Source organism: Scyliorhinus canicula, chromosome 13 (genome assembly GCF_902713615.1).
Source record: "Scyliorhinus canicula chromosome 13, sScyCan1.1, whole genome shotgun sequence".
NCBI lineage: Eukaryota > Metazoa > Chordata > Chondrichthyes > Carcharhiniformes > Scyliorhinidae > Scyliorhinus > Scyliorhinus canicula.
Genome location: NC_052158.1, coordinates 69,167,209 through 69,181,626, shown reverse-complemented (window position 1 = coordinate 69,181,626; position 14,418 = coordinate 69,167,209). Strand labels below are relative to the sequence as shown.

At 46.4% G+C, this 14,418-nt stretch overlaps 1 protein-coding gene across 1 annotated transcript in view; it reads right to left on the bottom strand.

The window, feature by feature from the left end:
• Positions 1-14,418, bottom strand: part of yeats2 (YEATS domain containing 2) — a 189,478-nt gene that overhangs the window by 5,591 nt on the left and 169,469 nt on the right. Inside the window, 4 exon segments of the mRNA XM_038815545.1 lie at positions 5,834-5,908; positions 6,120-6,346; positions 9,800-10,001; positions 12,918-12,997. Coding sequence (XP_038671473.1) covers positions 5,834-5,908; positions 6,120-6,346; positions 9,800-10,001; positions 12,918-12,997 — 584 coding nt within the window.

Here is a 14,418-nt window from a genome sequence, read left to right as displayed (position 1 = left end):
ATTGAGGGGGGGGGGGGGTACCGGCGTTGAGGGAGGGGGGGGGCGGTGTTGGAGGGGGGTAGGGGTGGTGAGGGGGGTAGGGGCGTTGGAGGGGGGTAGGGGGGGGGTTGGGGGTAGGGGGCAGCGGCGTGCAGGGGGGGGGGTGACGGTGCGTTGGCCCCGGGCATCCGTCGCCCCCCCCCTCTGCACGCCGCTGCCCCCTACCCCAACCCCCCCCCACCACCCCTACCCCCCTCCAACGCTCCTACCCCCTCCAACGCACCTACCCCCCTCCCCACCACCCCTACCCCCTCCAACACCAACACCCCTACCCCCCTCCCCACCACCCCTACCCGCCTCCAACACCGCCCCCCACTCTCTCAACGCCGGTACCCCCCCCTCCTCTCCTCTCAATGCCGCAACCCCCCCCTCTCCTCTCCTCTCCTGTCAACTCAACGCCGCAAACCCCCCTCTCCTCTCAACGCCGCAAACCCCCCCCCTCCTCTCCTCTCAACTCAACGCCGCAACCACCACCCTCTCTCCTCTCCTCTCAACGCAGGTACCCCCCCCCTCTCTCCTCTCCTCTCAATGCAGGTACCCCCCCCTCTCTCCTCTCAACTCAACGCCGCAACCCCCCCCATCTCTCCCCTCAACGCAGGTACCCCCCCCCTCCTCTCAACTCAAACGCCGCAACCCCCCATCCCTCTCTCCTCTCAACGCTGCAACCCCCCCCCCCCTCTCCTCTCAATGCCGCAACCCCCCCCCCCCCCCCCCCAAACGCCAGGACACTCTCTCCACCCCAAACGCCGGGACACTCTCTACCCCCCTGCCCCAAAACGCCGGGACACTCTCTCTCCCCCCCCCCCACCAAACGCTGGGACACCCCCCCCCAACGCCAGGACACCCCCCCCAAACGCCGTGTCTCTCCCCCCCCCTCCCCCCAACGCCGGGTCTCTCTCTCCCCCCCCCCCTCAAACGCCGGTCTCTCTCTCCCCCTCCCCCCCCCCCACCCCCCCAAACGCCGGGTCTCTCTCCCCCCCCACCAAACGCCAGGTCTCTCCCCCCCCCCCAAACGCTGGGTCTCTTTCTCTCAACCCCCCCCACCAAACGCCGGGACACTCTCACATCCCCCCCCCCCCCCAAACGCCGGGTCTCTCCCCCCCCCCCCCCCCCCCAAATCGCCCGGTCTCTCTCTCTCTCTCTCTCTCCCCCCTCCCCCCCCCCCCCCCCCAAATCGCCGGGGTCTCTCTCTCCCCACCACACAAACGCCGGGACTCGCCACTTCCGCAGAGGGTGAAACTGACGCCTATCGCGTCAGTCCGCTGCTGGCCCTTTCGGGAACGGAGATTAATGGCTTAAAAGAAGGCCCCGACGCCGGAGTCATCCGCACCGCCTATGCCCGCCGGAAATGGGCGTCACGTCGGTCCGCGGAGAATTTCACCCGAGGAGACATTTCTTCACCCAAAGAGTGGTGAGCCTGTGGAATTCATTACTACAGGAAGTAGTTGATGCTAAAACATGGAATATATTCAAGAGGCGGCTAGATATGGCACTTGGGGCAAATGTGATCAAAGGTTATGGGGAGAAAGCAGGATTACGCTGTTGAGTTGGATGATCAGTGGTGATCGTGATAAATGGCGAAGCAGGCTAGAAGGGCCAAAAGGCCTCCTCCTGCTCCTATTTTCTAACTATCTATGTACCGCTCTGCCGCACACCAGAAAATGAATTTCCCAGGAATAGGTTGAAGTTTAGGAATTATGGACAATGCCAGGACATATTGGGAGGTTATAAGCTTTTTGAAGTGATCTGTTGTTACTCAAAGTAGGCATAAGCGGTTTTCTTATTTATTCTTTCATAGGGTGAGGGCATCGCTGGCCGGGTCAGCATTTACTGCCCATCCCTAATTGCCCTTGTACTGAGTGGCTTGTTCAGCCTTTCAAAGGGTAATTAAAAGTCAACTACGTTGCTGTGGGTCACATGTAGGCCAAGGCAGATAAAGAAGTCAGATTTCCTCCCTTAAAGGACATTAGTAAACAAGATGTATTTTTTTATGACAATGACTAATTTCAATTCCAGATTGTATTAATTGAATAGAAATTCCACCAGCTGACGTGGTGGGATTTGAACCTGTGTCCTCTGGGCATTAGCCTGTGTCTTTTGGTTACTAGTCGAGTAACTAACATTACCTCACCATCTCTCCTCATTGGTTAGAGTGACGGCCATTTACTCACCTACTGAATGATTTGGAGTAACACATTGTGACTTAAAGCAACTCACTGTTACTGGGCATCATTGTTACACAGAATGACTCACTGATACTAGTCGCATCTCACTGTTATTTGGTGTCTCACTGTCACTAGTAGCATCTCACTGTTATTCAGTGTCACCGAATACAAGTAGCGTCTCACTGTTACTAGTAGCATCTCACTATTATTCAGTGTCTCACTATTACCAGTAGCATCTCACTGTTATTCAGTGTCACCCAGTACTAGTAGCGTCTCACTGTTACTAGTAGCATCTCATTGTTATTCAGTGTTTCGCTGTCACTAGTAGCATCTCACTGTTATTCACAGTGTCTCACTATTACTAGTAGCATCTCACTGTTATTCAGTCTTTCACTGTCACTAGTAGCATCTCACTGTTATTCAGTGTCTCACTATTACTGGTAGCATCTCACTGTTATTCAGTGTCTCACTGTCACTAGTAGCATCTCACTGTTATTCAGTGTCTCACTATTACTGGTAGCATCTCACTGTTATTCAGTGTCACCCAATACCAGCAGCGACTCACTGTTACTAGTAGCATCTCACTATTATTCAGTGTCTCACTATTACTAGTAGCATCTCACTGTTATTCAGTGTCTCACTATTACTAGTAGCATCTCACTATTATTCAGTGTCGCACTATTACTAGTAGCATCTCACTGTTATTCAGTGTCTCACTATTACTAGTAGCATCTCACTATTATTCAGTGTCTCACTATTACTAGTAGCATCTCACTGTTATTCAGTGTCTCACTATTACTAGTAGCATCTCACTGTTATTCAGTGTCACCCAATACTAGTAGCGTCTCACTGTTACTAGTAACATCTCATTGTTATTCAGTGTTTCGCTGTCACTAGTAGCATCTCACTGTTATTCAATGTCTCACTGTTACTAGTAGCACCCCATTGTTATTCAGTGTCTCACTGTTACTAGTAGCATCTCACTGTTATTCAGTGTCTCACTGTTACTAGTAGCATCTCACTGTTATTCACAGTGTCTCACTGTTACTAGTGGCATATCACTGTTATTCAGTCTCACACTGTTACTAGTAGCATCTCATTGTTATTCAGTGTTTCGCTGTCACTAGTAGTATCTCACTGTTATTCAGTGTCTCACTATTACTAGTAGCATCTCACTGTTATTCAGTGTCTCACTATCACTAGTAGCATATCACTGTTATTCAGTCTCACACTGTTACTAGTAGCATCTCATTGTTATTCAGTGTTTCGCTGTCACTAGTAGCATCTCACTGTTATTCACAGTGTCTCACTATTACTAGTAGCATCTCACTATTATTCAGTGTCTCACTATTACTAGTAGCATCTCACTGTTATTCAGTGTCTCGCTGTTACTAGTTGCATCTCAATGTTATTCAGTGTCACCCAATACTAGTAGCATCTCACTATTATTCAGTGTCTACTGTTACTAGTTGCATCTCAATGTTATTCAGTATCACACTGTTACTAGTAGCATCTCACTATTATTCAGTGTCTCACTATTACTAGTAGCATATCACTGTTATTCAGTGTCTCACTATCACTAGTAGCATCTCACTGTTATTCAGTGTCTCACTATTACTAGTAGCATCTCACTGTTATTCAATGTCTCACTATTACTAGTTGCATCGCACTGTTATTCAGTGTCTCACTGTTACTAGCAGCATCTCACTGTTATTCAATGTCTCACTATTACTAGTTGCATCGCACTGTTATTCAGTGTCTCACTATTATGAATAGCATTTCACTGTTATTCAGTGTCTCACTGTTACTAGTAGCATCTCACCATTATTCAGTGTCTCACTATTACTAGTAGCATCTCACTGTTATTCAGTGTCTCACTGTTACTAGTAGCATCTCACTATTATTCAGTGCCTCACTATTACTAGCAGCATCTCACTGTTATTCAGTGTCTCACTGTTACTGGTAGCATCTCACTGTTATTCAGTGTCTCACTATTACTAGTAGCATCTCACTGTTATTCAGTGTCTCACTGTCACTAGTAGCATCTCACTGTTATTCAGTCTCACACTGTTACTAGTTGCATCTCAATGTTATTCAGTGTCTCACTATTACTAGTAGCATCTCACTTTTATTCAGTGTCTCACTGTTACTAGTTGCATCTCACTGTTATTCAGTGTCTCACTGTTACTAGTTGCATCTCACTGTTATCCAGTGTCTCACTGTTACTAGTAGCATCTCACTGTTATCCAGTGTCTCACTGTTACTAGTAGCATCTCACTGTTATTCAGTGTCTACTGTTACTAGTTGCATCTCAATGTTATTCAGTATCACACTGTTACTAGTAGCATCTCACTATTATTCAGTGTCTCACTATTACTAGTAGCATCTCACTGTTATTCAGTGTCTCACTATCACTAGTAGCATCTCACTGTTATTCAGTGTCTCACTATTACTTGTAGCATCTCACTGTTATTCAGTGTCTCACTGTTACTAGCAGCATCTCACTGTTATTCAATGTCTCACTGTTACTAGTAGCATCTCACTATTATTCAGTGTCTCACTATTACTAGTAGCATCTCACTGTTATTCAGTGTATCACTATCACTAGTAGCATCTCACTGTTATTCAGTGTCTCACTATTACTTGTAGCATCTCACTGTTATTCAATGTCTCACTATTACTAGTTGCATCTCACTGTTATTCAGTGTCTCACTGTTACTAGCAGCATCTCACTGTTATTCAATGTCTCACTATTACTAGTTGCATCGCACTGTTATTCAGTGTCTCACTATTATGAATAGCATCTCACTGTTATTCAGTGTCTCACTGTTACTAGTAGCATCTCACCATTATTCAGTGTCTCACTATTACTAGTAGCATCTCACTGTTATTCAGTGTCTCACTGTTACTAGTAGCATCTCACTATTATTCAGTGTCTCACTATTACTAGCAGCATCTCACTGTTATTCAGTGTCTCACTGTTACTGGTAGCATCTCACTGTTATTCAGTGTCTCACTATTACTAGTAGCATCTCACTGTTATTCAGTGTCTCACTGTTACTAGTTGCATCTCACTGTTATTCAGTGTCTCACTATTATTAGTAGCATCTAACTGTTATTCAGTGTCTCACTATCACTAGTAGCATCTCACTGTTATTCAGTCTCACACTGTTACTAGTTGCATCTCAATGTTATTCAGTGTCTCACTATTACTAGTAGCATCTCACTGTTATTCAGTGTCTCACTGTTACTAGTTGCATCTCACTGTTATTCAGTGTCTCACTGTTACTAGTTGCATCTCACTGTTATTCAGTGTCTCACTATCACTAGTAGCATCTCAATGTTATTCAGTGTCTCACTGTTACTAGTAGCATCTCAATGTTATTCAGTGTCTCACTGTTACCAGTAGCATCTCACTGTTATTCAGTGTCTCATCGTTAATAGTAGCATCTCACTGTTATTCAGTGTCTCATCGTTAATAGTAGCATCTCACTGTCATTAAGGTCTCACTGTCACTAGTAGCATCTCCCAGTTATGCACAATGACCGATTGTCATTTGCAATGATCCACTGCCACTCTGAGCGACTGACTGTCACTCAAAGCTACTCACTGTTACATATTGACCTTACCTTTATTATCATGTCTTCGATTGCCGGTGCATAGACACGGCTCTCCACCTCCAGGGGTTCGATCGCAACACCAATCTACAGAGGGAAAGGGAGCAGTCAGTGGTGAGAAAATTAAGCCATCAGAAATAAGGGCAGTCAACGTGAAGAGACTAAGCCACAATAAAAGAACAGCTCGTGCCCACATGCTTGCGCATACAGACACTAAGAAAATAATGAGGCAGTCACACAAAACACACTATTTGTTGAGAATTGGCTTTCTGGCCACATCTTAGCCTTTTCTAGTTACTTGCTGTGCTGTGTCTCTGGCATACTCCATGGCTGGCATCAGGCCCATGTAGAATTTGACCTCTTCATCCTCCTCCTCCTGCTCTTTCTTGACTTTCACTTTCGAAGACTCGACTGTGCCAATGATGTCGACTTCTTCATCACTCTCAGATTCAGTTTTCAAAATGGCCTCTACCTCCATAAGCCTCTGACAGAGCTCACCAGCCCCACTGTATGTGGAGGGGCATTCTGAAAAATAAGGTCAAAAACTGGTAAATAATGACCAGTTTCAAAATAGTCCCAAGTATTGGTGAATAATAGTAAGCATTAAAATTATCCCTAGAGTCTGCAATTAATGACAAATTTCTAAATATTGGTGAGAGTTTGTAAGTATCGTAGCAGTATGCTGATTGAAATACCCAATAGTGTGTGAATAAAGGAGAGTATGTAAATAACTTCAAATATCAGCAACTCAGATCATTTACAATACAGGAAAAAAAGTTAGAAATAACAAAGGAGGGGCAGCACGGTGGCACAGTGGGTTAGCCCTGCTGCCTCGCGGCCCCACGGTCCCAGGTTCGATCCCGGCTCTGGGTCACTGTCTGTGTGGAGTTTGCACATTCTCCCCCACAACCTAAAAATGTGCAGGGTAGGTGGAGTAGCCACGCTAAATTGCCCCTTAATTGGAAAAAATGAATTGGGCACTGTAAATTTATAAAAAATAAATAAATAAACAAATAATAAAGGAAAGTGTCAATACTGGGACGGGTTTGGAAAATAACTTCAGAAGTTTGTAGACAAGACCATGGCTGTGTTCCGAAGAGGAGCCATATTTAACTCAAAACGGTAACTCAGTTTCTCTCTCCACAGATGCTGCCAAGCCTGTTGGGTTTCTCCAGCACGTTCTGTTTTTATTCTGGGAATATATAAATAGCCTCAAGAATATATAAGTATATCCAAGTATCTCTAAAGGTTAATGACTAACACAAAGTGATCAATTATAACTCTGTGGGGGACGGGTGTGCAAACGTAAGCTGTACTCACTGGCCTAACTTTGTGGCCAGGGTATTCATATTACGGGCCTCCTCTGTGTGCTATTCATAGAATCCAATAATGACTTAGATGAAGGGATACTGTGCCACATATCCAAGTTTGATTTGATAACAATGCAAAGATAGGTGGCATTGAAAGCAGTATAGATGGTAGCAGAAAGTTACAAAGGGGTATTGATAAGCTAAGTGAATAGACAATACGCTGGCAAATGAATTTCAATGTCGAAAAAAGAACAGGGTAGTTTTGGAAATGGCGAAAAGCTAGAAACATTGGAAGTCCAAAGAAACTTCGGAGTCACTGGTACAAAAAAATAATAAAGAAGGTTAATGAAACACTGGCCGTTACATTTCGAAGACTATAATTCAAGTGATCAGAAATCATGCCACAGCTACACAAAGTCCAGGTTAGACCATAGCTAGGGAACTGCATTCAGATCTGGGCATACCTCAGGATTGATCTCCTGCCTCGAAGGGAGTGCAATATAATTAACTCGAATGATATCTGGACTCCAAGGATTGCACAAACTCATGTTGTATTTCCTGGAATTTAAATGGTTATGGGGTGATTTCAACTTTCAAGACGTGAAGGGGAACAGATAGGGGTAGAGAGAGGGAGAGGGAACTATATCGGCTGGTTGGCAAGTCTAGGATTTGGCAGACAACTGAAAATTAGAGCCAGACCTTTCAGGAGTGAAATTAGGAAAGAATTATTTTACACCAAGGATGGTAAAAGTTTGGAGCTCTTCTGAAAATTGCCACTGATGCTGACCCAATTGTTAATTAATAGATTTCTGTTAACTATAGGTGTTAAGGGATGTGGGGCAAAGACATGTATGTGGGGTTAGGTCACAGGTCAGCCATGATCTCACTGAATAGCTGAACACGCTCAAGGGACTGAATGGCCTTCTCCTGTTTCTATGCTACCTGCATGAGCAGTGAATGGCAACTGGCTGGTGGGGCATGAGCAGTAGTTCAAGCAGAGGCCACCTGCTCGACATCAATGGAAGACTTGTTGGTGAACAGGAAAGTCATGGGCGGAGGATTTCAAGAGAGCCTTGTGGGAGGGTTAGGAGGAGCGGCTGCATCAAAGTCTGCAGAAAAACTGATACTCCACAACCTTGGGTGGCCTCTTCAGTAATCCCCATTAGTTTTCCCACTCAGGGCCCAGTTAGAATGTAATCGGTGTCCCACTGACGAAATAAGACACCAATTTGCATCCCTCAGCCACCTAACTGCAGCTAACGTTTCAAATGATGGCATGTGGAGTTAAATCAAAACATGCAATTTTAAAGAAGCAACCGCACCCCATCCCCTGCTCCAGTTCCCCTCGACGGGAAGTGTTAAATTGAGGACCAAGTGTTTTTAAGTAGCATTAATGCTTTGCAAATATACCCATGAATCTGTAAAGAATGACATTCAGAACTGAGATGGTGAAAAATGTCTTCACTCAGAGGGTGGTGAACCTGTGAAACTCTCGATCACATAAGGCTGTGGAGGTCAAGTCACTAAATGTATTCAAGAAAGAGTTAGATAATTATTTAGCTTTTAATGACATCATGGGGCTATGGGGAGAAAGTGGGAATATGGCTTGGAGATAAGAGGATCAGCCATGATCATATTGAATGGTGAAGGAGACTCGAAGGGCCGAATGGCCTACTCCTGCTCTTAGTTTCTATGCCAAATTGGTAAATATCTACAAACAATATAAACTGGGATGTTTCTAACTGACGGTCGTCCACAAAGCAAATTTGGATCCGATTATAAAACTAGTCCATCTCTGCTTTCAAATCTCTATGTTTTTTTCCCTGATGTCTTTTAAATATTGATCTAACTTTATCCCAGTGATTTAATACTGTGATAATATACTACTAAATAGGACAAGGACACTGAGCTGTGCCCTTTGAAAGTGTATAGTTTACATATTGTGCTGATCAGCTATAAATAGTGTGCCCACTGGGATATTTTCTTCAAGGAACATTATGCGTGTTATTGTGGCTGCCAAATAATTACCAGCTGTGACAAATTGTAGACCCTTATTAATATGTTTAAAATATACATAAATGAATATATCTAAAATCTGAAACAGATTAAAACCCAGCTTGCCATGTTCCTGGTACTCCACTCTAACTCAATCCCAAAGGGATGCAGGAAGAGGGGACAGAAATCTGAAATTAGGCTGAACTGAATAATGAAAACATCTCAGAGACAGAGAGGATATCAGTTTCCAATAAGACAACATTGGGACAAGGATAAGAGAAGGAGCCTCAACTGTACAGGGTACCGGGGGAGGGGGGCAGGAGTCTCAACTGTACACGGTACTATACAAGGAAAGGAATCTTGAATGTACACAGTATAGGAGAAAGGGTCCCGACTGTACATAATATAGGGGAAAGCGCCTCGACTGTACATTGTAGGGGGAAAGAGTCTCGACTCTACATGGTGTAGGGGGAGGAGTCTTGACCGTAAAGGGGAAGGAGCCTCAACCGGCTACACTTGAGTTCTCTGTTCACTTCTATCTTCTTTATTTTTAATGTATATTAATTGGAGATTTGAACATTTTGCCTCAGAGAACATTTAATGGGTTGGTCTAGGTTGTTTTACCTTCCTTAGCCTCAACGGGTTGACGCTCCGAGTAGAATGGAAAGCTCACCTGGCTCATTGTCAATCCGAGTCAGGATGTCTTCCATCGAGTCCTCCTCAATGACGGCGGTCTCTGGGTCCGGTGGGGTGTAACCACGCTGACGGCACCAGGACACGATCTGCTTGGTCTTCATGGCCTCTGTGCTGCTGAACCGTGGGCATTTTTCCATCACCTCCTGCAGGATCTTCCTTATGGCGACTGCACGCTGCCACTGGGGTAGACAGGGAGGAACAGATCAACATGAGGTTGAAGTGATCGACTTAATTGATGTGTTTAAAATGATTAAGGAATTTGATAGGGGGGATAAGGAGGAACTATTTCTCCAGGTGTGGGAATTTGGAAAAAGGGAGCACAATTTTACAATTAGAACTAGTTCATTCAGGACTTCAATCAGGAAATTTGAGTATTTCCAGAATTTCTCATTTTATTTCAGATTCCCAGCATCTGCTGTATTTTGCCTTTGTAGTAGCAGAGATTTGGGGTGTTTACCCAAACCACAGTGAATGCTGAGATAAATAGATTTTTGTTTAGGGGGAGTTGGGGGGGGGGGGGGGGGGGGGTGAGATTGGATATGAAACTAAGGCAGGTAAATGGAGTGGAGGTACAGTTCAGCCACAAACTGATTGACAGAGCAGACTTGAGGCACTAAGTGACATTTTCCTATTCCTAAGTTCCAATGGGAGCTTTGGGACTTGGGGTCCTGCCTCGCGGGGCATTAGGACATGGGATCTTGTATCACAGGGCACTGGGACGTGGGATCCTGTATCGTGGGGCACAAGGCATGGGATCCTGTGTCATGGGGCACTGGGACATGAGATCCAATATCACATAAGAACATAATAGGCAGCACGGTAGCATTGTGGATAGCACAATTGCTTCACAGCTCCAGGGTCCCAGGTTTGATTCCCGGCTTGGGTCACTGTCTGTGCGGAGTCTGCACATCCTCCCCGTGTGTGCGTGGGTTTCCTCCGGGTGCTCCGGTGTCTTCCCACAGTCCAAAGATGTGCAGGTTAGGTGGATTGGCCATGATAAATTGCCCTTAGTGTCCAAAATTGCCCTTAGTGTTGGGTGGGGTTACTGGGTTATGGGGATAGGGTGGAGATGTTGACCTTGGGTAGGGTGCTCTTTCCAAGAGCCGGTGCAGACTCGATGGGCCGAATTGCCTCCTTCTGCACTGTAAATTCTATGATAAGAATTCCGAAGGCCTTCTGGCCCCTCGAGGCCTGCTGCGCCATTCAATAAGATCATGGCTGATTTTTTGTGGACTCAGCTCAACCTTACCTGCCCGCTCACCATAACCCTTCATTCCTTTACTATTCAAAAATGTATCTATCTTTGCCTTAAAAAAATTCAACAAGGTAGCCTCAACTGCTTCACTAGGTAGGGAATTTGACAGATTCACAACCCTTTGGGTGAAGACGTTCCTCCTCAACTCAGTCCTAAATCTGCTCCCCCTTATTTTGAGGCTGTGCCCCCTAGTTTCACCTGCCAGTGGAAACAACCTCCTTGCTTCTATCTTAACTATTTCCTTCATAATTTTGTAAGTTTTTATAAGGTCCCCCCTCATTCTTCTAAATTCCAAAGAGTATAGTCTCAGTCTACTCAGTCTCTTCTCATAAGCCAATCCTCTCAACTCTGGAATCAAGCTCTGGAATCTCCTCTGCACTCCCCTCCAGTACATCCTTTCTCTATTAAGGAGACCAAAACTGTACACAGTACTCCAGGTGTGGCCTCACCAAGACCCTATACAGCTCCAACATAACCTGCCTGTTTTTAAACTCCATCCCTCTCGCAATGAAGGAGAAAATTCCATTTGATTTCTTATCACCTGCTGCACCTGCAAACCAACATTTTGCAATTCATGCACAAGGGCACCCAGGTCCCTCTGCACAGCAGCATAATGCAATTTTTTAACCATTTAAATAATAGTCCATTTTGCTGTTCTTCATATGGATGACCTCACATTTACCAACAATGTACTCCATCTGCCAGACCCTTGCCCACTCACTGAAACTTTCTATATCCCTCTGTAAACCTTCAGTGTCATCTGCACACTTTGCTCTACCACTCATCTTGGTGTCATCACGGGGCACTGGAACATGGGATCCTGTATCAAGGGGCACTGGAACATGAGATCCTGTATAAAGAAGCGCTGGGACATGGGGTCCTGTATCATGGGGCACTGGGACATGGGATCCTGTATCACAGGCATTGGGACATTGGATCCTATATCATGGAACATTGGGCCATGACCCAATATCGTGGGATATTGGGACCTGCGGTCCTTATTACACAGTACTGAGTCAAGAGATCATGTACCACAGGGCATTGGGACATGGGATCCTGCATCACAGGGCACTGGGGCTCTTTATCATGGGTAGCTGGGACATTGTATCCTGTATCACAGGGCACAGGAATCCTTCATCGAGGGGCACAGGGATATGGGATCCTGTATAGCGGGGCATTGGGACGTGGGATTCTGTATCAGGCACTGGGTTTTGGGATCCTGAACCACGGGGCATTGGGACATGGGATCCTGTATCACAGGTTAGCTGGACAAAGCGGCCTGTATCACGGGTATCTATAACACATACACTGGCACAGGTTTCCCATGTCCCTGTACCTTGTGATACAGGATCACGTGTCCCTGTATCCTGGGCACTAATACACCACATTTTGGCTGAAGGTTGCTAAAGGCTGAGGTGACAATCTCAGCTTCAACAAGCAGTGAGGCCAGAACCTTCTACTTCCCTCAAATAGAGGGAAGGTTATTTTCAGAACAAATATGGAAAATGCCACAACACTTTTAACTTACGTTTAAATTCTTACTCTTGCTGGATTCCCGTTATTTAAGTGACAACTGCCTCAGACAATTTGTAATTTTTCACAGCCAAGCCCAGTGAGCGTTGGTGGGGTATTTGCTCAAGGGATGCATCAAAGCAGAGCCTGCTCCTTTCCTTACCCCAGATCTACATACATTTTCAGCAAGGACCAGTGGATAGCAATCAGGTGTGGGAATCCTGATGATTTTGCTGCATCTCTCTCATCTAAGCTCTGGATATAATTAAGGCCAAAACAAGGAACTAAGAAATAAACTGGGCTCAAAAGCACTGGGAGTTGGCCTTACCTCTGCAGCTCTTCTCTTCCCAATATTCCAGCTGCAATACTGCTCCAAAGAGATCGCACAGAATGGATTGGAGCTCTCACCTATTGGAAAAAGTTCATAGATTAATGTGTTGAACATAAAGATATATAGATAACCCACGGGTGTTATTGAAACAGCTAAAGGAAGTCAAGCTTCGGCATTATAGTAGGTTCAGCACTTAACATGCCAAAGTAACTAGGCAGCAATAAACAGGGGCCGGGATTCTCCCCTACCCGGCGGGATGGGGGGTCCCGGCGTGTTGGAGTGGCGTGAACTACTCCGGCGTTGGGCCGCCCCAAAGGTGCGGATGTCTCTGCACCTTTAGGGGCCAAGCCCTCACATTGAGCGGCTAGGCCCGCACCGGAGTGGTTCCCGTTCGGCCGGCTGGCGTGGACGGCCTTTGACGCCACACCAGCCGGGGACGAAAGGGCTTGGCCGGCGTAAGTCCGCGCATGCGCCGGAGCGTCAGCGGCTGCTGATGTCATCCCCGCGCATGCGCAGGGGAGGGGGTCTCTTCCGCCTCCGCCATGGTGAAGACCATGGCGAAGGCGGAAGGAAAAGAGTGCCCCCACGGCACAGGCCCGCCCGCCGATTGGTGGGCCCCGATCGCGGGCCAGGCCACCGTGGGGGCACCCCCTGGGGTCAAACTGCCCCCCCCCCCCAGGACCCCGGCGCCCGCCCGCGCCGCCAATCCCGCCGGTCAGGTAGGTGTTTTGATTCCCGCCGGCAGGAGAGGCTTGTCAGCGGCAGGACTTCGGCCCATTGCGGGCCAGAGAATCGCCGCGGGGGGCCGCCGGCCGGCGCGATTCCCGCTCCCGCCGAATCACGGGTCGCGGAGAATTCGGGACACGGGGGGGGGGGGGGGGGGAATCCCGCCCAGGGTTCCAGATTCAATCACTGGGTCAGTTGAGCACCTTAATTATTACCTTCCAATTTTGCTCAAGCTACGGAGACAATGTAAAGAGAAGCCGCAAGAACCTTGTCACGCTCATGGACACCCAAGTCACCTCATGTCTAAGGGATTACAATGTCAGCAAATGTGACAGCCAAATAGTGCCACAACCAGCCAGTGGAAAAATGGCCAATTCATTTGCTGTTTGTGATGTTGGTTGAGGGATAAATATTGGCCAGGACACTGGGAGATCTCCCTGATCTTTTACTAATTAATTCTTGTCCATCCCTAGCCGTCTTGAGAAGCTGGTGGTAGGAGTTCACTTTGAACTGCCATGGTGCATGCTCACAGTGGTTTGACACGTGAATGGCTTATTGGCTATTTTAGCAGTTTATAATCAACTGTGTTGGTGTAAGACTGGAGTCACGTGTAGTCAAACGGAGTAAAGACAGCAGGTTTCCTTCTCAAAAAGATATTAGTGCAATGGTTGGGTTTTTACAATAATCTAACAGCTTCATGATCCCTTTTGCTTTTATTTTTGAACAATGGAATTTGAACTCCCCTTCTCTGCATTATTACTCCAGGCCACTA